Consider the following 24063-nt stretch of genomic DNA (forward strand, 5'->3'; position numbering starts at 1 on the left):
AAATAATCGAATTCTGAGTGGATAGAAAGAAGCAGCAGTTAGTCAGGGATGGAGGACAGATATATATCACAGGGACAATATAGAGGTGAAAATAGGTCTCTAGCAGGTGAGCTGAAAGTGAGAAAATCGGTTTTGAAAGAAAGGAACATGTTACTTACACTACATTATCTAGGCTATATTGTTAAAGAGGAACACAGTAAGCTCCAAGGTTGATTTGCAAGGTCAACCTGGTCACCCCCAACAATAAAATATATGGAATTTAGTTTGATTACTCCAAATATAACTAAGGGCTTATAATTTACACCAGACAAAATTGAAACGAGATGGCGCTAGCACTTGAACATTAAGGACAAGACACAAGAATCATTCTAACAGTTTCAACAAGTTACCAGTGAATAAATATGACTACTTAGAGAGTGGGATAAGGACACAGGTAAGACAAGATAGGCTATGTGTTTCTATGGGGTGGGGATTATACTGTGTCCACTTTTTGGTTTAGGGATTTTTGGACAGTCAACATGGTCTGGTCACCACACAACGGCGCGCCTGGCAAAAGTCCGCTGGCAAGATCTGGTCACCGGGTAGCAAACAGCTGAGCAATTCAGGTCACTGGAGGGCACAGGTACCGCTGGATGCAGTCAGTGGGCAAGCAGTTAGTGGGCAAGCAGTTAGTGGGCCGCAAGCCGGTCTGATTTCAGGATGCAAAAGGTACCACAGCTCTTCCCCTTTTTAATGGGAGCCTAGTGGATTTTTCTGGATCAATGGCCTTGCCGGAGTAGGAATCAGCTATGCTTGGGTTTTGCAGTGGGCTCTGGAGTAGGGTCAGCAATGTTTTGGCCTTGTAGTTGGAATCGGCAAGATGAATGGAGCAGATCAGTAACGCAGCGCAGGAACTTCAGGCAGAGTCTGTCTAGGGTCCTGTCACAGACTCTTATTTATAATGCATAGACACATCATAGAAGTATATGGCTGGGCAGGCTTAGCTAAACACACCTCTAAACCAATGGATGGGTCAGGGGTGATTGTCCCTGCCTCACTCTCAGCTGGTTGGATTTCAAGGGCAGGATGTCAGATGTATGATGTGAGTTTTACAATGTTCAAAAACCTCCCACAGCTAAAATCCAATTTTGCCACAAATGATAAATTTATACAGTTGAAGTCTCTTAACAAATTACATAAACAGGTTACATATTTTATGCAGACCATTGCAGTCCAACTCTGCAATCTGTGAGACATTGTTTTGTACGTTTAATAATCTTTGGTCATTTTCAGTGTGAAATGTTTGTCCTAGAATACTGTGACTTTACGCGTGCGTGTATATTATCATGAGGCCTATTTCTGTTAATTTTTAAGATTCCATGTGTCCTTTCCCCAGGATTCACATTCTGGCGTTCGTGTCCCATACATGCTATTGACAGCAAAGATCTCTTATTTGAAAGCCACAAAAATCGCATTTAAACAACTACATTTTCACAAAGTCCTGTTGCGAAGATAACCGTCTTCAAAGTTTCTTAATTAAAGAATAGTCTTTTGAAACAAATGGGCATCCTTTGTCCTACACTGGCCCATTGTTTTTCTTTTCAGCTACCACCAACTGTCACTTCCCCCAGAGTGAGGATGGGGTTTCCCAGCTTTATTGAAGGTTTATTGCCCCTTCTCCACTTCACACATCCATGTCCTGGAAATTCCATTGTAGAGGGCTCAGCCCAGACCAGATTCTGTCCAACCAAGCAATTATCACTTGGGTGTTCGTATCTAACGAGAGGGCCTCTTGTTTCTGTCATATTCCCAGCAGAAACCTGTTGTGGGCCGATTCCTCCCCCGTGCAGCCACTGAAGTATAATTTACTTGTATTTATTTTTGTTCTGAATTGGAAAAGAATCTGCTGAATAGAACCATCTCATACATTGTATTTTCACAGCACAATCCCCTTTCACATTGCTATGCAAGAAGATGTTTTTGTTCAACATAGTACTCTCAAACAAGCATTTTTCTTCTTTAGTTTGCAAAGCCCATTTCTACACATGTGGTGCAAGCTACTAGACCTTTGCTGTCAAATTTGTTTGACTTTCCATATGGAATCCCGCACTGTTTTGCAGCTATAGTTATTTTCTTTTAGGCAGTAGTTTATTTGACCCACCTATGCACTGAAATTAACATATCCAAGAGCTGGAGTTTCTTTGAATTACTGATCCTTGATACTTTTTAACTTAAAAGTGGAGCTTTTTCCATGTGCGGCAGAAAATGAAGTTTCTTTGTTGATTTTTCTCAGATTTGGTTCGACAGAGCCTGTCATTTAGGGGTCATGCTTAGTTTTGCTGAAGCACAATGTGGATATGAATGGGCATGGCAGGGCCTTATTACTAACAGTAGTTTGAGGAAGACCAGATAAAAAATTGCGTCAGGGCAGCATCATTTTAAGCTTAAATACCCCCTTTTCAATGGGGTCTTTGCGCTGCTTTTTCACTTTATTTCTTTTGTATATGTAAGAACACACTGGCAAGCTCCCTCCGTGTGCCCCCTTGTTCCATCCTGCACAATACATGCTTGGCAAGATGGTGCAGCCATCTTTTTGACGCAGCCAACCGCAGTTTTGAGGCCATGGTGCCCACAGGAGCCAGCGCAGCAATTTTGCTGGTGACTGCAGGTGCGCAGCTTGGTGATGTGGGGAAGTACTGCTGACTGGGTAAATATATCCCATACATTCAATATCAGACTCGTGATGCTTATGCCCAACGGACTGAAACTGAATGCAATGTGAACGGCGAAGCCAGCAAAGTGAACTTGGACCATTGCTACAATGTGAGAAATCGACAAGATGAAACTGAATATAATGAAGATGCTTTGGAATTCCTCACTGACCACTTCACCCGATCTGTACCCCGCAAAAAAAGGTCCGCCCAATAAACATTCTACGTTTATGGTTTCTCCAATTCGTGTGCAAATAACACTAGCTAAACTAACAGACTGAAGCTTCAACGCAATTGACCCAGGAACTTGCCACAGTTTGTCTAGTTTGGCTGATTTGTCCACCACAGTTAAGTCACAAACCACATTCATGCAGGATGATTGGCTAATAAAGGAGCCTAAAACATTGTATTCGACAGCTGCCTGGAAGTGATCATACTGAAATGTGTCCATCCAGTGAAGGGGAAAATATACGGCCAGCCATTGGTGAATGTGACTCGTGTATTACAAGGCACTAACCTGAAAACCCAAGCCACCTGTGTCCATCCTCCACGATTCCTTTTCATGGTCTGCTAAACCGATGCTGGGCAAAGTGCCAGCTTGAAATCTACTGTGTTCTGCAGCTTTACTTTTCAGTGGCTCGACTTTTAGTAAGTTGTCCAGTTTGTCAATTTGTGGGATTTCAGTTCATTTCATTTCTAAAACGCAGTACTACAAATACCAAAGAGAATTTGTATTCCCCGCTATTTGTCAACCTGGAAAATTGAACAAATGTCATTGAAAGCACATTTTCTGGCAAACGGTTCAGGCTAGCTGGCGACGGACAGTGGATTTTCAGCAAAGTACTGCACATACCACTTTCAAGACATGGAAACTAAAATAATTGTGAGTTTGGAAATCTTGCAGGTGTCCCAATGTAAATCCTCTGTGGCAATGGAGAAACATGGTTTCATCAAATCCCTCGAACATCTTCAATCGAGGGGAATGTACATAGACCTGATAGCCACTGACAGACATGTTTCAATAGGCAAGGACATGCAAGAACAGTTTCCAAACATTCGTCATAAATTTGATGTATGGCACGTTGCCAAATCAGTCAAAAAAATAACAGCTGCTGGTAAAAAGAAGGGTTGGGAAAATATGTTACAGTAGTCTCAGTCTTTCAGCAGCCATCTTTGGTGGAGCTCCAAAACTTGTGATGGGTCTGTGGAAATTCTACTTGAAAAATGGCGCTCATTGATGCACCACTGTTCAAACGTTCACTCATGGACAGAAAAACAACTTTTTCACCAATCTGCACATGGACCTTTATCGAAGCAGCAGGAACGCAAGAAGTGGTTAGTTTCATCTTCACCTCCACACCAAGCGCTTGAGAAAATTGTGTTTGATAAAACTCTTTCAAGAGACCTAAAGGGAATCACAGAAATCTGTCCCACCGGAGATTTGGAGGTATTCCACAATATGTAGTACAAGCCTAAGAGGTTGCATTTCGGCATAGACGGGATGCAAGCTGGAACATTACTAGCAGTATTAGCGCATAACAAGAATCTTCATAGATAACAACCAAGAGCTGCAGGAAACTTTGGGATGCTTCGTTACACAATGGCCTTTGCAAAACGAAGCAAAAAATGGGTGGGCAAGCCAATATACCAGGAAATGGAATTCGATTTTGTGAAAGATCTCACTTTGACGGTGTTGGCAATGCATATTCATGGAATCGATCATGGTTTGTTCCTAAGAGACCTACGTTGCCACAAAACATTGCAAACGAGCCCTGTCCACCAAAAGCGGATTTCATTGAACAGTTGATTTCCCGGTAGAAATGGTTTGCAGCGGTGTTCGTACATGAACTATGGAATGCTATTAAACTCGAATTTCAAAGCTATTAAAAGTATTAAGAAGTATTTAATTATGCACATTTAATCCGGTTCACGATTCATTAATTTATATCTCGAACGAGAACATGCATGTCTGTGGTTGCTTGGTGTCTGTAAAGCTCAACATAGTGCAACTCTGTGTTTTGCCCCCTCCCACTTTCGCCCCGCTCTTGTGGGTCCTTGACTGATCAGGGCACGGGAGGGTCAGATGGATATCAACATGAAAGGAACTGCAGGGTCTGAGCTGGTGGGCTCAGGCCTGGTGGGGTGTAGGTTGTTAGTGCACGGGAAGGTCAGTGGAGATGAATTGGCACTTGGATTTATGACTTGCCAGTGTCTCACGTTATCCGCAGAGCACGTTCCTCCGCGAGAACAGGGCGCGCACAGAAGTGGTGAGGACATGGGTGGGCTGGCTGATAAAGGCGTTGGGGATGGGAGAGTTGCATTTGTACAAAGAGAGATGGATTTTCAGGCCTAGTAGAAAGAGGCCATTGGGTCTATTTGAAAATGGTTTCCTCGTTATCTGTTTTACCTACCGTAACTGTAATGGTTTTCCAAAACTGTTTCACAAAACTATTGATGGCTAAAAAAGTATTCACGATAGTGCGGCGTTGGTGGATGCCAGCAAACAATTCGTTCATTTTACTCGAACATATTTCAAATGCTGCGTTGGTCGGCCGGCGGGCTAATTGCTCCCATGAAGTGAAGGTCACTTTGTTTGATGTAGCTTGTGTGTAGTTCACACCGACGCATCTTATACAGTATGTTTTTGATTTGTGGCTTTCCTTCACAAATACAAAACTTACCAGGCATACAAGCTCAAAACAAGGTTCAATTGTTGTTCGACCTTAGAAGAAAGGGAGGATTCCCTATCAATTGTAGGACGGAAGTTGTGGACTAACCGAAAAAATGATAAGGTTAACTAATTTAAAACTTGACATTGGAACATTTATTTTCATTCTATGAAAAACGTTGTTCTGAGCGGACACTCTGCGTTACACCGAGAGAATGGAAATAACAAATATCATGCAAGTTTGACTGAAGACGAGTTTATATATAGACGAACGATTAAAAGTTTCATTTTTCTGACCGGCATATTGTGACGACACGCAAACACAACCTCTATGCAGGCTAGTGATATCTAAACCACTTCGTCCCATGGTATATCAGTGTGTGCTATCAACGTTGTATTATTGGGTAGCAGGCGCCCTCTCTAGAAAGTATTTGGTTGTTATGCTTGAGCTAAAACATGACGCTGATGCGCAGTGCATTCTGGGGGCACTCATAGCTATAGTGGATATTTATTCCATGCCTCAGTGAAAACTGCATTTGCTTTGCTAAAAGACATGCTTTCAATGTTCTCCGTTGCTGAGCCTGATATGCAGTCAAGGACATTGGGCTGGGAAAGCTGGTTTTGTTATGTCTTGCTATGAGTTATGGAATTATTTTCCGTGGTGTTTTAGAAGAGGGAAGCTTTGCTCCTTGGTGGTTACTGTCGGTTGATCCGGCCGGCAACCAACGGTCACTCAACAATGCGCAAGTGCTAATGCCAAACGGTTCGAGAAATTGCCACCCCTTTTGAGGAGGGCATATATTGGGAAGCTCTGGAGAGGTCAGGGGGAAAAAACACAAAGACCTCAGTCGGAGGGGGGACGCCTTGTTCCGACCTTCCTGTGGGCTGTTGTGCTCTTTGCCTGGCTCTTACCGGGGTCTTCTAGCCGCTTCTGGCGAGATGAGGGATTCAGTTACGCCCACAGTGATTTATTTTCTTTTGAATTCTCTGTCTTTTCTGTGATTTATTTCTGTTTTATCACTTGTTGCTTCTTAGCTGTGAATAAATAGCCGTATAAGTGCTCATTATTTTGCTAACTGCGTATCTGGTTGTGAGTTATTGCTCCGTCTACCTGCGTTCAAAATATTTTCTTTGCTCTGCAAATGTACTGGTGATAAATAATTGTCTCTGGCGAGCAATACAAGGGCATGATAAACGGATATGTTTTTTTGACACTTCATCGCCTTTAGCTCAATGTACCTTTCACAGATGGGAAATATCCCGGGCACATGGGCAGTCCAGCACTGAAATGCTATGGCAATTCCCTTCTTAACTAGAGTACCTACAGGAACCCCATACACGTGTTTCAGCCTTGTTGAGCCTCAAAAGTGAGGTGGAGCTGTGCCTCTCTGAGCACAGTGAGCATGGAGTCCACGTCTGGGTTGCCCCAACCCCACGTTTGTTGCTAATATTCCGTTATAATGCCGTCTATGTGTTGTTCAAATTTTTCTGTCAGCTTCCGCAACCCATTAGGCGCTAAACATACTACACAGTGCTTACCTCTCAAACACATCGTAGACTCCAACTTTCCCCAATGTTTTCTGTGTGTTTCCATTGTTTGTGGTTTGTGTTGGTTATTAGGTTTCACCCGGCGCAAAATTAAAGGGTAAATGGATAAATGTGAATAAAGAACAGCTACTGAAATATATTTTTATTCTGTTTTCTAGACAGCTACATTCTTCCTTTCTGCGAATGTCATCGTTTCCAGATGCCGTGTGACGGTTTCTTCAACCAGCAGTGGCACATAAGCCTAAATGGATGGATGTCCATTACGCAGATGTGGGACGATCGCCCGGGACCGATCTGCCCTTTGGCGGTACCAGCTACAAGAAGCAACCCGTCATTGTTTACGGTAGTCTAGCAAGAAACTGATGCCGAATCCTTGCGAATCAAGGTGCGTCGAATGCGCATCTTCTCCCAAAAGGAACACTGTGTGCCTCATGATAAAGTTTTGATGCCGTTACCAAAGGACATTCAAAAATTGGTGTTAAGTGGAAATCTGCGGATGTTCTCGGAGCGTTGTTTGTGAAATACAGGAACATTATAAATTATTGATGATTCCTTTAAAAATAGTTTTTTCTATTCCGATTTGGGACGCGCTGTGCTGTGAGAGGATTTGATTGTTGAATTTCCGAGTTCTGCGTCAACTGGCGTTAAGATGTAGGAAATGACTGGCTGCGATTGGCTTCGCTGTCCACTAATGTCATGAAAATAGGTGGAGAATATCGCTAGGAATAGTGATGTCAGCTTCAGGGGTGGGTGATATGATTTAGTGCTGTAGGGGCACTTGAACTTAATCCGATCGATTAACGGATAAGATTATCACAAGATGGCTGCGCCCGACTCCTTGATTTTGCATGGGAAAAAGTGCGAAAATCTAAGGTTAGATGGCTAGGAAAAATGTTTACACTCTATCAACGTATGCTTTTAACTACTTGCCCGAACGATCGGGACAATAACATTTTTGAGCGCACTATTCCTTTAAGTGCATTCCAGTTTTTATCAAAGGAATATAATCTTCAGGTGAATCGCTCTCAAGCCCAAAGGAAGTGGATACAACCAGCCTTCTTTTCAAGAGCATTCAAAGATAGTCTCGTAGATCGCGGAAGACGGTCTACCAATTGGTGGCTGAAACCAGTAAACCACTCTGCATTCCTTTTTAAATTCATCATACTTCTCAATCACTTCAGCTGCCTCACCCACACCAGTTGCATCTGCATCTCCCGTCTCTGTTATGAAGCCCACATGTTTACTCTGTGTCCCTAATCATTCCTTCAAGATCAGAAGGTATGGTAAGCAATGTCCTGCATCATAGTCGCTTTCGAAATCTCAAAAAGCCTGCTTCCATCAGAAAAATGTCTACGCGCACGAAAGCAGGCTTTCTAAGTGCTAATAGGGATAAACACTGCTTCAATGGGTGTGCAGGGCTGGAATGCTGTGCTTAGGTCTACCTGGCTTGGGCTTGACAGACCACGGCCATCTTGCAAACCTGAATTTGACAATTACTCTGCGTGCTGCAACACCATACTATGTACTTAGTCTCAGGCTATGACTTTCCTTTAACATCGTTAACTTTTTGATTTATGAACCTTCTGAACTTAGCTTTATGCAGCAAATGATGGGTCAAACATACAATATATGAATACTTCTCTGTGCAACACAGACTGCACCCAGCTGCACAGAGCTTTGGACTGAGAAGTGTTTCAGAGCCTTTTTTGTCATATCCATTTATTGCCGTCCATTTATCATAGCTCAGGGGAGGTAGGCACTATTTAGCTCCTGCTTGTGGCCAAGAAAAGCCTGGTTAGGTTGACACCAACTGCTGCCATGAGCTACTTTTGGCTTCCTAGGGCAGCTGATACAGAACAAGCGCACCTATGTGGATTGTGTGTTTCTGACAATTTATAAACCAGTATTAGGACACATCTATACAATATCTGAAGCAGAAGGGGGTCATACATAGACAAAGTGATAGGTTTGCATCTTATGTGGAAGTTTGGATTAGCGGAACTCTACATACCATCTCTAGGATCTCCAGTGGTTGCTCCTGGTCACTGGTTAATGCTGGATAATTAGAAGCTGCTTTTAGCTCCTGCTTCTCAAATCTCAATCTTGATCCCTGTTCATGCAGACAACCTTTAAATTTTACAGACACTCATCTTGCTAATGTCTTACTTCAGCGGTACACATAAATGCGGTATGGTTGCTTATTGTATGTCTTGCGTAAAAATTACTTCTAGTGACATTCAACAGATCAGTAAAAAATTGCTAGTCAAAAACATTTGTTTGCTAATCAATACAATTTTAATACGCAAACTCTGCTAATCAATTTTTGAAAACTAATTTATGCCTCGCCTGGGTATGTGCTCAAGAGGGCATATGAAGTCTTAGAGGCTCCTAAACAGATAATCATATTGACTCCCCTGGAAAAACTGGAAGGTAATCTGTTGGTGCACGGACAACCCCTATTACTGTGCAATGGCTATCAATGTGAAATCCTGATTAGCCCATTTAATTAAACCTGCAGGGAAAGGTAGTGTCTTTGAAGCAGATTGGGTTATTTCCACCACCATTGAACGATTGAGGATTGTACAGTAGTCCCTCCGTCATTGTATGTTTCGATATACTGTAAACAACAATCCTTTACTGTCAAAGGCTTTTAACCCACACACAAAAGCTTGAAACCATACAACCAGAGTGTTGGGAAATCAAAGAAAAGAACAAGAAAGTGGCTTACCTCTCTCCTTCCAAAAGGGCATATAAATGTTATTTTAACAGATGGGTTCATGCTATTACAAAAGGCAGGCCTGTCCTTGTCACTGTAATTCTGATGGCCATAATGAAGCTCGAGTCTTAAAGAAAGAAAGAAAAGTTTAAATCATAAGAAAAATGAACAACAACAAATAATGAAGCATCGTACTGGAAACGGGGAGCTACTTCAACATTTGTGTGACTCAGTCATAAAATGCAAATATAAGAGAATAGTAATAATGGGTTCAGTGAAACAAAATGATGAAAGGGAATGGATATACAAGCCATAAGAAAATGAAAAGCAAGAATGAAAATCAAGACATATATATTCCATTAGGAGAGGACCCTCAGAGTGGAGTTCTCTGCAACCTTTCACTCTCCAGATGTTTGGGAATATACCCATCAGCCCCATCAAGCATAGTTAATAATGAGGGCTCATGGGGTATGTAGTCCAAAACATCAAGAGAGCCACAGTTTGCAGAATACTGCCCTAGATCCATACTGAAGTGCCGCACCGCACAATCTCAATAATTCCTTAATAAATTGTTAATGTCACTAGTTTACCGGACTTCCGCTTGCCCGTGCATCCTCAATAACAAACCATTTTTAATTCCATCAATACCACCTGCCTTGTGGCCTTAAAACAATTGCCTTAAGCCACCAGTTTACTCCAGGCCATTGTCCCTGGACCCCCTTCCTCCAAATTGCTCTTAATGCACAGCTAAGCATCTTTTTTTCAATATGTAGCCAACATGATCCAACTCAATATCGCACGTCTTTTCCACAGCTCGATATATGACGAGATATACAACTCAGTTAATCATTCACCACCTTTCCTTAAATTTCAACCTTAATACTGGGATCCAATACCTTCCATCGTTGTTGCCCCCAGGAATCTTTCATTAACAATGCTCCAAGTGTCCCGATACCGCTCACAATCTTCGGAAAATACCCCCCTCATTAACCAAGCATAAGTCTTCAGTGCCTCTCAACAGTCGTGTCTCACAATCATGTGCTTTAATATCTTTAAAAACAAAGTAGTCACAAGGATGCATTCATTAAGTCAACCTCACTTAAAACAGAGTGGTGCTTGCAAGCACAGATGCTTTCTATAAAGGCCAAGTGGAGGGCAGGAGGTGGAATTGTATACTTTGTGATGTAGATAGGTATGCAATGTATCATTCGAATCATCCATGGGTTTATTTTCAAAAATAATTCTCATGTCAAAATAGCCTAACACCAGGTGCACCCATTTCCACTTCAGAATGTACTGAAAAAACACTTCACCTCATGTTAATGACATTGGTGCATGCTGTGTATAAAGACCGAAAGCAAAGGCCCGAACCATAATGGTATACACTATTATGACAGACAATGCCAACAAAGTCCTCAATAAATTGCCACAGATATCCTGTCTGAAGGGCTGATCGTGCCTGGTGGTATATCTGGGTGCTTAGAGTCCTTCACTAGACAGTAAGTGCTGTTGGAAGATGTCCAACAGATGCGGTCCTAACATCCCTTACAATACCTGAATAAGAATAAAGCGAATTTGGGTCTGGACTTGCAAAACCTAAAGTCAACCATCAAAGCTTACTGCTGAAATCTCAAAAAGTTAAATTGTCCACTTTGTAACGTCTTCTGACCACAAAAGTGCTTGTTCGCTATATCGATTTACCATATTGAAAACCATCTTGTGGAACACAGCTCAATAATAACGTTAAACAAAGCTCACTACAAGCAGAAGTAGGTTTCATACTTTATGAATAAAATGGAGAATGGTTAAGTAATCGATACTAAAAGCAACCCAAATACTACATTCTTGGAAGTTCCTGTGCCCCAGATCCCATTTTGCACCCTGAAACAGTGACCAAACAAATAAAGCTCAAGAGGCTCAGCATAGTAGATGAAAAATAGACTGACTGAACTATTCCTCATGCAGAAATCAAAGAACACTGCCAAATACATTCAATGACTATCTGAAAAGAGACTGAATTGTTAAACGCTTACCTGTCTTTGTCAACCAACTTTAAAACTTCCTGCGACTGGCCAACATCGTAGGCCTGACCTTTGGTCAAAAGACAAGCAGCACTTCCAGTGGGACAAGAAAAGGTCTCCGTTACACCGCGTCCTGGCAAAAGAACATTCCAATTAATGGCTTACTTTGGTGTCTAACACATAATTAAACAGTTGACTGACACCACTTCCATACTGAAACGAGCTGCATAGTTTTTCCAAAGCTATAACCCAATTGATATTAAGCAAGACATTACATTTTCTCATTAATTAGAACTTGTATGTTCCATTGTCATTTATGCAGTATTGGATAAAAGACCAAAAGCAATATGTTCTTAAAAATAATTACGTTTATTTACTGAGGAATTACTTCCATGCTTTTTGCATCGAGCTTGCTCTATTGATGTGTTGGAACCAGCAAACTACTTAACAGTCAATCAATTCTGGAAAATGTACATAATACAGATAAGGACGCATGCTCAGATAAGGTTAAACCCCCATCTGGCTTCCGGTGCAGAAACTATGCCAAACTTTAATATCCACTAGCAAGTGGTATAGTATCTGAAGGGAGCTGTAGAGGAGTCGGGGGAAAATAGTCAGGAAGGAAGAGAGCCCAGAGCTCCTGGTGCAAATGTTACATCAAGGAATAACATTCCTTCTTCCAGCCTGCATGTATGAAGATGAGAAAGCTGGACAGGAAAAGGACAAGCAAATAATGGTGGTAGTATCTTATCATATGGATCATACAAACACTATCAGAAATTCTGACCAAATAGAAAATATATCCTGGAACTGCTGTATCAAGAACAAGACTTGCAAAAAAGCATGATGCGGATGCTCTGCAGATTACATAATTAAGTAATACATTACCGTGGCGGTGGTGGGACATACTTGAACAACTTCTAGGAGGGACATCATGCCCTTGATGCACCAGACTTTTAAAAACTAGACTTTTTGGAAAATGTCTACAGGGTGCAATTGCACACAAATAACTTCTACAAGAATTAACTTGCGTAATGTATGGAGAAAAAAAAACATACAAGATCAGAGCAGTGGTTCATTATACTAGTGGCAAGAAAAACATTCATTCCACTACTGCATACTAGTAGAGTTTTCTTGGCTGCCCTAAATCAGACCTGTTTCGAGTGCTGGCAAACAAAACCTTCAAATTCTGAATTGATGTCAATGATGGAAGATCTGTACTGCTTGCCATCGCACCCGATTGGTATTATTAACATGCAGAGATTGCGGATGTTCAGAAAAAAGAGCCATTTTGGACTGATCAATCCAAAATACACATTAGGAGTACTTGGAAAAATGACAAACTGATCACAATCTCGGAATACTGCACAAATGAATCTGCTACTTCAACATCACTCGTGCAGTTTCCGCCCGCCATCCCTGATCTTCAAGATGGATCTAGAAAGGTCATCCGTAAACCTATTCTAACAGTCGACCTGCAGTGTTCCCAAATTCATGAATTCTGCTTTGCATTAACCCGCTTAGATTTCAGGTACCATCTGATTGTTGCAGTCTATGGATGGATTGTTAGCACAAGTCTATTCTCCCTGGATTAATTTACACATTTGTCTCCATTGTTCATGACTAGGTCCTCCAGGGTGGTTATCGCTTATAGACTGTTTTAATAAGAACTGTCTACACCTCCATGCAATATAAGTAAATATAGGCACACAGAGAAATGTACCAACCTATATCTCTGCAAATGTTGATATACAAGTCTGCATCATCATCCGAGTCTTCAACTAGGTAACCACCAGATTTCTTGATCAATGGATTTAAATCATGTTTTTGGTCATCTTTGTCAAACACATAGCATGGTACCTAAAAAGGAAGCAGAACAAATAGTACAATTACCTATGGACCAACATATTTGTGGCAAATCATCATTCCATTAAGGGAACATGAAGCCTGTTAAGACGGATTTCTGAACTCTGTCCTGGCGGCGCAGAAGTTCAGAAGGCCAACCTAATTACTTGGAACAGGGTAACCTCTGGACGAGCCAGACCAATCAAGGTAGCGATCGCGGCGGTCAAGACTAGGTCTCAAGAGGGGTGAGGGTGACTGAAAGCCTGCAATGAGCACACAAAGCAAGATCACTTACAAACTACTCCAAACAGGTGTTATATCAAAAATATATACACATTTATTTTAAGGCCTTTAAAACAATGACCGTAGCAAGAAAATCACACTATAACAATATTAAACCAACACATACCATATCCACACAATATATGGGATACATTACTCACCGTAATCGTATTTCTGATGCTTGTATCTGCTTAGATTCACATGCTGTGCATAGGCCGACATCTAGTGGAAGCTGCGGAATATTACAGTTTGTTTTTCGAAACTCGAAAATGGGCGTCGACACAGGCGTGCCAGTAATACTATCCCTAGTGTGACGTCCACTGTACCCAAGATCCCTCACGCGTCTAGGATCCTCAGATTGTATTTTTTCTGACATGAGGAAGCATGAGGAGTAGCGTGAGTACAGATAATCCAAGCAGATAGACAGAAAGGTAAGACTACAAGCAATCATGCGCCTTCTCTCGGAGGGGAGGAAGGGTGGGTCGCATGTGAATCTAAGCAGATAGAAGCATCAGAAATACGATTACGGTGAGTAATGTATCCCTTCTGAGGCTTGTGGAATCTGCTTAGATCACATGCTGTGCATAGATTAGCGAGCAGTACCAGAAGAAGGAGGTGGGATGTGAGAAGGGTCATGAGCAAACCGGCGTCTTAGAACCGCTTGTCCCACTTGTGTATCTGTCTTGGAATGAGTGTCAATGCAGTAATGCTGAGTAAAAGTGTGAATAGAGCTCCAAGTAGCTGCTTTGCAAATGGTGTCGAGGGGAACATTTGCAATGAAAGCCAGAGTGGCCCCAATGCCTCTAGTAGAGTGGGCCCTTGGCGTAAAAGGCAGAGTCTTTTCAGAAAGAGAGTAACACAATTGTATACAGTTGATAATCCACTTCGAGATAGCGCCTTTAGAGACGCGATCCGCCTCTCTGCCTGTAGCTACGGAGACAAACAGTTGATCTGTCTTCCTTAGCGGTCTGGTTTTATTTACATAGTAGAGGACCGCCCTACGCACATCTAGGGTGTGTAGTTTCACCTCAGCTGAGCTTTGTGGGTTTTGGAAGAAAGCCGGAAGCTCTATGGACTGGTTTACATGGAACTTAGATATAAATTTAGGTGAGAACCTAGGGTGTGTGCGTAAAACCAGTTTGTCTTTGTGGATAGTAAAGAAAGGATCCTGCACTGACACAGCCTGAATTTCACTGACCCTTCTTATAGAGGTAATGGCTACTAAGAAGGCAGTTTTATAAGTCAGGTGTTTGAGACTACTTTTATGCATGGGTTCGAAGGGGGGGCCCATGAGCTTAGCTAGCACCACATTGAGGTCCCATCCTGGCGGTGGGTTCGAAATAGGAGGGTGAAGTCTCTTTACTCCTTCCATGAAGGCTTTAACTACTGGTACTTTCCACCACGAAACCTTGTTATGGGATGTGGTGTAAGCCGAGAGGGCTGCCAGGTGTACTTTCAGAGAGTTAAAAACCAATCCTGCATCCAGCAGGTGGAGCATGTATGTTACAACGTTGGAAGGAGTGCAATCAACCGGGTTGATTTGTTTATTCTGGCACCAAATAACAAATCTTGTCCACTTGTCAAAGTAACAGTGCCTTGTGTTTGGTTTCCTGGACTCTTTTAGGATGTCCATACACCTCTGTGGTAAATTGAGATGTCCAAACTCTATGACTTCAGGAGCCATGCTGCTAGGTTCATAGAGTTGGGTTCCTGATGCACTGTTTGACCTTGTTGCTGGGACAGTAGGTTGTACCAGGCTGGGAGTTTGATGGGCTCGCACACCGCCATCCTGCGTAGGTGTGGAAACCATGGTTGTCTCGCCCACATGGGAGCAACTAGGATGAGCGTCATCGATTCCTTGTTCATCTTGTACACCACCTTCCTGATGAGAGGAGTTGGTGGAAAAGCGTACGCAAACATCCCTGACCAATTCATCCACAGGGCATTCCCTTGGGAGTCTGGCTGGGGAAACCTGGATGCAAATCCTGGGCATTGTTTGTTTTCGCTTGTGGCGAATAGGTCTATAGTGGGGAAACCCCACTGAGAGAAGAGATTTTCAACGATATCTCTGTGAAGGACCCATTCGTGTTCTTCTGGGAGGGAGTCTCTGCTTAGAGCATCCGCTAGGGAATTGAGCTCCCCTGGAACATGTTGCGATGACAGGAAGATGTTCCGTCTGAGTGCCCATATCCAGATTTTCTGGGCAAGCTTGGACAGATTTGGCGAACGAGTCCCTCCTTGCTTGTTCAGATAGAACATGGCTGTCGTGCTGTCCGTCCTGATCTACACCGACAAGTTCAGTAGATGGGGCTCGAACGCCTGCAGCGCTCGGAATACTGCCAGAAGCTCTAGCAGATTGATGTGGTTCTTGGCTACTGAGTGAGACCAGAGACCCTGAGCTGTGTGGTGGAGATGGTGAGCTCCCCACCCAGTCAGGCATGCATCTGTAGTCACTATTGCCTGTACTTCGGGATCGTAAAAGGGTTTCCCCCTTGCGAGATTCTCTCTTGTCCACCAGTGTAGGCTCTGTACGAGTGTTGGCGAAACGACCACTAGATCGTCCCACTGACCACTTGCCTGAGACCACTGTTTCGCCAACCATTCCTGCATGGGACGCATGCGCAGACGCGCGTGGGGAACCAGGTAAATGCATGACGCCATCATGCCCAGTAACCGCATAGCTTTGCGTACCGTTATCTGTTGACCTGACTGATAATGCGGAATTTGCAGAAGTATATTCCGAATTCTCTCTTCCGAGGGGAAGGTCAATCCTTTCTGAGTATCTAGGATTGCTCCTAGAAACTGTTTTGAGGTGCTTGGCACTAGACTTGACTTCTTCTCGTTGATAGAGAAGCCTAATTCGTGGAGGAGGTCGATAGTCCTCTGAATGTTTGACCTGCAAATTCCTGGGGTTTCCCCCGTTATGAGCCAGTCGTCCAGATAAGGGTACACTGGGATTGCCTCCCTGCGTAGGTGTGCAGCTGCCACCGCCAGTACCTTGGTGAATACCCTTGGTGCTGAAGCTATCCCGAAGGGCAGTACCTTGAATTGGTAGTGGCGACTGTCCACCTTGAAGCGCAAGTATTTTCTGTGCGCCGGGAGCATGGAAATATGAAAATAAGCATCTTTCATATCCAAGGTTGCCATGTAATCCCCTTCTTTAGGAGGGGGATCACCTCTTGTAGCGTGGTCATACGGAATTTTTGGGGCTTGACATACTTGTTGGCAGGCCGTAAGTCCAATACTGGGCGCATTGTCAAATCTTTCTTTGGCACAAGGAAGTAAGTTGAATAGATACCCTTGTTTACCTGGTGTCCTGGGACGAGTTCTATCACGTCCTTTTCTAGCAGAATGGCGATCTCCTCGAGAAGGATCTTCTGATGTTCTAAGGAGTGTATTCTTTGTCGTGGGGGGTGGTTCCGGGGACGCTGCAGTAATTCTATACAATATCCTGTGGACACTGTTGACAGCACCCATCTGTCTGAGGTGATCCCTTCCCAAGCCTGGGTGAAGTTGGAAATGCGTCCCCCTACTGGGGTTGCGTGAGAAGGGACCCTGAACTGAGCATCACTGCTTTGGTGGAGGCGTGCCACCTCCCTTGTTGGGGCTGCCTCTGCCTCTACCACGACCTCTCTTGTTACCCCTGCCGTAACTTTGGGTAGACTGTTGGTTGTTGTTCCATTGTGTACCCTGTCCCTGGGCATAGTTGCCTCTTTGTGAATTTTGGCCGCGTGGGTGACGAAAATTACTGTTCCCCCTCTGGTTAGGGGGTTTGTTGGTAAGCTGGCCAAGGGATTTGAGAGTCTCGTATTCATCCTTGGCATTTTTGAGTGCGTCTTCGACCGCTTTCCCAAACAATCGATCGGGTTCCACCGGCTTGTCTATTAAAGAAGCTCGGGTTTCTGTTTTGAACCCCGACTGGCGTAACCACGCATGTCTTTTGATAACAGTACCTTCTGCTATCAATCTTCCTGCGTTGTTCGCGGCGTCGAAAGTTGCTTTTAATATGCAACCAGACACGGCTCTTCCCTCTGCCGAGATCCGCACCAACTGGCCTTTTAACGGTTCAGGAGCAGAGGCTATGAGCGCCGCGACCTCTTCCCATTGATGGCAGTTGTAACTGGCCAACAGGGTGGTGGAGTTAGCAATCCTTGCTTGGTAGGCGGACGTTGAGGCTACCTTCCTGCCAAACCCGTACAGTTTTTTGCTCTCCTTATCGGGAGGAGCTTCTGACGACGATAAGGGTGTCCCAGCCCTCTTCCGAGTGTTGGTAACCACTAGGGAGTCTGGTTTAAGATGTCCTCTTATATAAAGAGGGTCAGACTGGGCTGCCCGGAAAAGTTTTTCGATTCTGGGGTTGACGGCTCTGGTGAGGTTTGGATTCACCAGGGACGGATCTATTCTACGTTGGATGGATTTAAGGATAGGGATGGTCTGAGCGACCGGCCTCCTCTCTCCCACCAACTCTTCTGCGAAGTCCCTTTCCTCCTGTACACCGTGGGTGTCGATGTGAAAATGTTCTGCTGCACGAGCGAGAACTTCATTAAGGAGGGGCTGGTTATCGACTGGCGAGTCGGTAACTGGGGCTTCGCTCTCTACCGGGGAATCTACCCTGTAAATTTCCTGGTCATCTTCTACCTCCTCCAGGTCCTCATCATCCGCATAGTATTCAGTCCCGGTTTGTTCCTCCATAATTTCAAACTCATGGTCCCCCTCAGGAAAAGGTTGCCCTTGGTATCTGGGGTGTGGAGTAGAGTATGGAGTTGAGTAAGGCTGTACCTCGAAGGGGTCAGGTCTTTCGAACCGGGCCTTTTTACTTAGTGGGATAGGATCAGAGGAACCTGAGGGTGTGGCCCCTCGAGGGTCATACGAAAGGAAATGTTCTGGATTTTTATCGTAAAAATCGGCCAAGGAAGACATCCTTGACATGACCCTGTCTATGTCTTCACTGGACCATTCTCTGGAACAGGGGATGACTTTAGTAGGTAATTTAGGGGACTTATCAAGGGTAACCTTGCTGGAAGTAGACTTGACTTTGTCTGACTGCTTAGGAAGGAAGGATGGTCTTACAGGAGTGGAAGAATGTGCTTTCTGCTGTTTCCCCCCCTCCCCGTGCGTGGAAAAATGTTTTCCCTGTCCCTTGGGGGCCCCAGAGACTTTCGACGCCTGGCGTCGAGGATCGGGAGAGGTATCTGTGTTTTTCGAGCGTGGAGCCTCGCTGGTGTTAACTGCGGGCTCGGTGTCTTGGAGCGCGGCCTGGGGGTGGAAGTCGTCTTCGTCTTCCGACGATCGAACTTCCGTTAATCTAGGGAGCGAGGCACTCTTGGCAAGAGTGGATGATTGCCTTGCGTCGTGAGGCGATCTCGATCGAGAGCGCCCAGAGGACACCGAGTCGGACCGTTCTTTTTGTGCCTCTTTCCGAGAAGTCGACGTCGTCGAGGTTCGGTTGGTCTTAGTGTGCTTAGTGTGTGTAGGGTGTGTAGCGCTTGCGTCGCCGGGGGTCTTCCCCATAGCTGCCCTGCCGGACGACCTTCCGAGGTCGGGGACCTGTGCTCGGCTGTCTTTCGACGCCGTAATGCCCTCGCCGTCCGAAAGTACGGCGTCGCTGCCATCGCTGAAGGCGCCCTTCGCTGCCATGGCCTCCTGCCTGGCGTGGTGGGCCCAACGCTTTGTCGAACGGTCCTTAAGTGTCTTAGGTTTAAACCTACTACACGCTCTACAGTTAGCTTCGGGGTGGTCCCTCGGCAAGCAGAGATTGCACGTGGCGTGCCTGTCGACCCAAGGGTATTTGCGATTGCACTTGGGGCAGAATTGGAAAGGGGTACCCTCCATACGCACCTTGAGGCAGCGGGCTGTTAAGTGTAGGAAATATATAAGGTGTACCTATATATCAGGAGTGAAGAGTATGTACCACCCCCCACTCTCCCTACTTGCAAGGGCCGAGGCCAGCGGCCTACTAGGCCCGGGCCGAGGCCAGCGGCCTTCCGAGGCCCAGATCCGTCGTGCAGCAGCCGACGGTCGATGTCTTCTCCAGCCGTCGTCAAGTGTCGAGGGTCGACGTTGGGGTGGGGAAGGATGTCAATAAGAATTTTAAATTACAATTATTCAATAATTAGCAAAAGTATGGCTAAGGCCAGGGAACTCCGCAAGATGCTTCCGACCAGTATGGCGGAAAAAAACAATCTGAGGATCCTAGACGCGTGAGGGATCTTGGGTACAGTGGACGTCACACTAGGGATAGTATTACTGGCACGCCTGTGTCGACGCCCATTTTCGAGTTTCGAAAAACAAACTGTAATACTCCGCAGCTTCCACTAGATGTCGGCCTATGCACAGCATGTGATCTAAGCAGATTCCACAAGCCTCAGAAATACAAATACGACAGTCGCAAGCGTTATATGCACGAAAAGTGTAGTCCACCTAAAAGGGAAGGAAAACAGGCAGTGCGATAATGCTTTAGACTCAGTTCGCCTTCAGAGGCACCTAACTAGATGGAAGTCCGAGCCCTGCGAAGAGTGGAGCCTTGTGCTCAAAAGTACCTGCACGTGCTGGTGCCAACGGGCAAAAGGAGAAGCTCTTCGGAGGAAGTCAGGCAGTTCGGGTTAGTGCAAAACAGAAGCAGAACAGGTTCCGCGACTCAAGCGCAGCTTCCACAGTGAGCAGGAGCAGAGCGCGAGTACGGACAAAAGGGTGCTGTTTTACACAGCGGGGAAAAGCAATGGGCTACTGCAGGAGGGCGACCAGATCCTAGCTATACTACTCACCGGTCCCCGATGCAAGCAGACCCAGGCTTCTCCACGTCAATTTCAGCAGCTGGCAGGTTCAGAAGGGCGGGAATGCCTCGTCGTCGTGTAGAGCAAAAAGACGTCCCAATCGAAGAAACCTGCACAGTTTGTTGCCGCAGCAGGGCAACGGAGCGGCCGTGTGTATCTGAGCCAAATGTACACTCCTCCCTTCAGACCTGGGAACGCCAAGTATACGAAGCGTGGGAGAGTGACAAGGACTCGAGATACTACACAACCTGGCGGCGGTTACAGAGCAGGACTCCCGTGTAAGCTGGTCAGTCAACTGGATGGCCCAGAGACGCTTCCGAAGGCTTACTGGCAGGAGATGATGAAGTTGCCGAGAATAGCTGTTCCTGCTATTCCAAAGGTCGAAGCACCAGTACAGGCCTTCTGGTTCGATCAAAGGAGGAAAGGGTTTCACAGGACGACAGCAGTGCAAAGGAGGAGTCCTTCAGCGGGTCACCAGCGATTCCTCGGTCCAGCCTCTTGGTTGCAGGATACTTGGCTCCTGTATTCCTTCGTTCGTAAGAACTCAGGAGATCGACATGGTAGTGGTGTTTCCAGCCCCCTCTTATCCACGGTTCCCTTCGCGCCAAAACGGAGGGGAGCCAATGGGAGATCCGCTCATCAACACACACACCATTCGTGGACCAATCACGGACCACGGTGGCCCCAGGCATTCACACCACCCTAGACTCTCTGGCACCCAGGATGTGTATTGGGACCAGACATCCCAGCCCACACCCTGGAGGCACACACACGGCATGTAGAAGCCCGCGAAAGCATCGGTGTTTCGCGGGAAAGTACATGCCCAAATAAGGAAGTCCCCGGGTCGGCTCGACCTGGGGAAGGTGAAGGGAGCAAGACGGTCAGCGGACAGGACAAAGGAGCCTCGTGGTCTGGCCATTTTGGGAGCCAGGCCACCATTTTGGGTTAAGCAAAGAAAACATGCTTAGAACGCCAAAAGGAGCTCAAAATACAAAGAAACGATCGCTGCCACCATTCCCGTCCCTGAATTACTTGCACCGATCAAATACAATCCTAAACGAGTATCTAGGGCCTGTAGAAGGCTAGAGACCCAAGAGAGCTGTAACTTAGCTTACAGTGCCCTCTTGTGTCATGTTGCACTAAAGCCGCAACATGATAAAAGAAACTACGGGAAACAGTGTTCCCCGGTACTGACTGTCTTAAGGGCATGTCAGTTTCCCCGTAAGAAAGGAGCGAAAGCCCAGAGGAGTGCGGCAGAAGGCTGCACTTCTCTGGCAAAGTCAAGAACAAGGTGAAAAACAACAGCAAAAAGGTTAGGGGTTGCCACATGGAAGGAAAATTACCTACAATTACGAAATCTTTCCTAACAAAGCGTATCCATACTTTCAAAATAAAAATACCCAAACAAACATGTCTATCTATAGACAAATTATCAGACCCATGCCTCCCGTGTAAATATTCCCAGAAGTACAGACAAAACCACATACCATAGAGAATTAAAACAAGCAACCCATGTTATTTTATTAGATCATGACATGCGACAGTGGGGTGTAGAACGTAACCCTTCTGACTAGAACCCAATTCCTTTTAACCTTCGAAGTAAGCAATTTCGTAAACATCTGATATCTCAGCACATGTCATGGTAGAGCAGAATGCATTTTCAACAAAAAGTAAGAAAAATTCAAAATGACAATCTAACTAATTTTTTTCTTAAATCCAACTGCACTGCTAGAAAAGCACATTGCATTGAATCTGCACTTCATCGCCCTGAAGGCTGGCATGGAGGGGGAAATCAAATTAACATATGAGCACATTTCAAACAATTAAAAGAAAATGTTCCATGTAACGCAGCCATCTTTCTCCAGTATGCAAGTATAGAGCGAAACATAGCTACCCTTTTCCTCCATTTTAATTACCTATGGAGAAGGGTGAGTTGCTAAGGAATGCAATTATACCAAAAATAGAGAACAAGGATTAAAATACATTTTAATTCTTCCTTCTCTTCCATGGGATCTTCACCAATAGACAACATTGCATGGAAAAACAAGCTCAGCCCCTCGTCCCCCACCCCCTACCACAAATACAAAAATACAATCAAGAGGCAGGAAAAATCAGGATCAGGGGGCATTTACTACCTTTTTCTTACTTTTTTTAAGGAAGCCTGACCCACACCTGCATATTTATTTATTAATTTCATTTGTAAAGCGCACATACAACCCATAGGCATCAAGGCGCTGTTGCAGGTACAAAGTACTAATCAAGCTAGTGTAAAGCAGGCATAGTTAAATACACATACGGGGTGACAAAGATGTGACCCAATCGCAGTTATCATAGAAAACATACAGAATCATACATAGGTATAAAACTAGATTTTACTAATCCTACAGAACAGGCTGTTGGGCGGTTGGACAGAAAGGTTCCTGGCGAATGGTGTGATGAGGGGAGTTCAGGTTTAGCTAAAAAGCTGAGTTTTTTTAATGCTTTGCAGAAGATCCAGTAGGATTTCTCTGCCCTCAGGGAGGGTGGGAGGTATTTCCAGAGCTTGGCAGCAAGGTAAGGAAAGCTGGAACCTCTGGCTTTGCATCTTTTTACTTTGGGCACAATTAGCCTTTCTGTGTACGGGGTCCTAGTGGTTCTGGAAGAGTGGGCTTTGGCAATTCTTTTGGAGAGGTACAGTGTTGCTGTTTTGGATAGGCACTTGTGGGTGATGGAGTGTTTTGAACATGATCCGCTCTTGGACAGGGAGCCAGTGTGCTTCTCTTCTCATTCTCAAGCTCTTTTTTTGGGATGTTATGGGCTGCTCTAAGGGCGTTATTCTGGATTACCTGAAGTTTGAGTAAGTTTCTGGAAGAGGTGCCATTGAATAGGACGTTGCAATAATCAAACTTTGAGCCAATGATTGCACAGGCAATGGTTAGGTAGTTGTTTTGAGAAAGGAAGGTTCTGGCTGCATTAAGGACCTTGGCAGAGTAGGCTGCTGAGGGGGCAATGGCACTTACTAGTCTAGTCATGGTGAGTGATGCGTCTAGGTAGACCCCTAGGGTCTTTACGGTGTTGGAGGAATCGAGCAATTGTTGGTTGTGACGGCAGAATATCAATTATTGAGGGTCTTTAGGGCGCTTGGCGGGCCAACTATCAGGATTTCTGTCTGGTCGCTGTTTAGACAAGGGCGATTGGCTGCCATGCAGGTCTGAATTGTGGAATAGATTGTGTTAAGGGCCATTTTGCGCCATCATTTGTCTCAAACATGCTCGGGTTCACTTAAGAGATCTGTAAATAAGCTAACTGTATAAGTGAATATTGCTGTGAACGAAGTAGTAGCTGCCCTCGGACTAACTAAACATGCTTTAGATCTTCGCATGAGTGAGAATTACCAGCTTGCTATGGATTGTTTGCAAAGTGGGAAAACAAAGTCCCCCTCCAAAACGTACAAAACTGTTCCCATTTCCTTATGTCCTTTGTCTTATCAAGGCAACAGCAAAGTGTTCTCGGGATATTGTGACAAGGTCATATTGGATGA

General features: G+C 44.8%; 1 protein-coding gene across 1 annotated transcript in view; it reads right to left on the minus strand.

The window, feature by feature from the left end:
- IGF2R (insulin like growth factor 2 receptor) overlaps window positions 1-24063 on the minus strand; it is a 2762372-nt gene that overhangs the window by 2600453 nt on the left and 137856 nt on the right. Inside the window, 3 exon segments of the mRNA XM_069606818.1 lie at window positions 9635-9749; window positions 11656-11776; window positions 13371-13503. Coding sequence (XP_069462919.1) covers window positions 9635-9749; window positions 11656-11776; window positions 13371-13503 — 369 coding nt within the window.

This window comes from Ambystoma mexicanum, chromosome 4p (genome assembly GCF_040938575.1).
Source record: "Ambystoma mexicanum isolate Mex_15411 chromosome 4p, UKY_AmexF1_1, whole genome shotgun sequence".
NCBI classification, from domain to species: Eukaryota; Metazoa; Chordata; class Amphibia; order Caudata; family Ambystomatidae; genus Ambystoma; species Ambystoma mexicanum.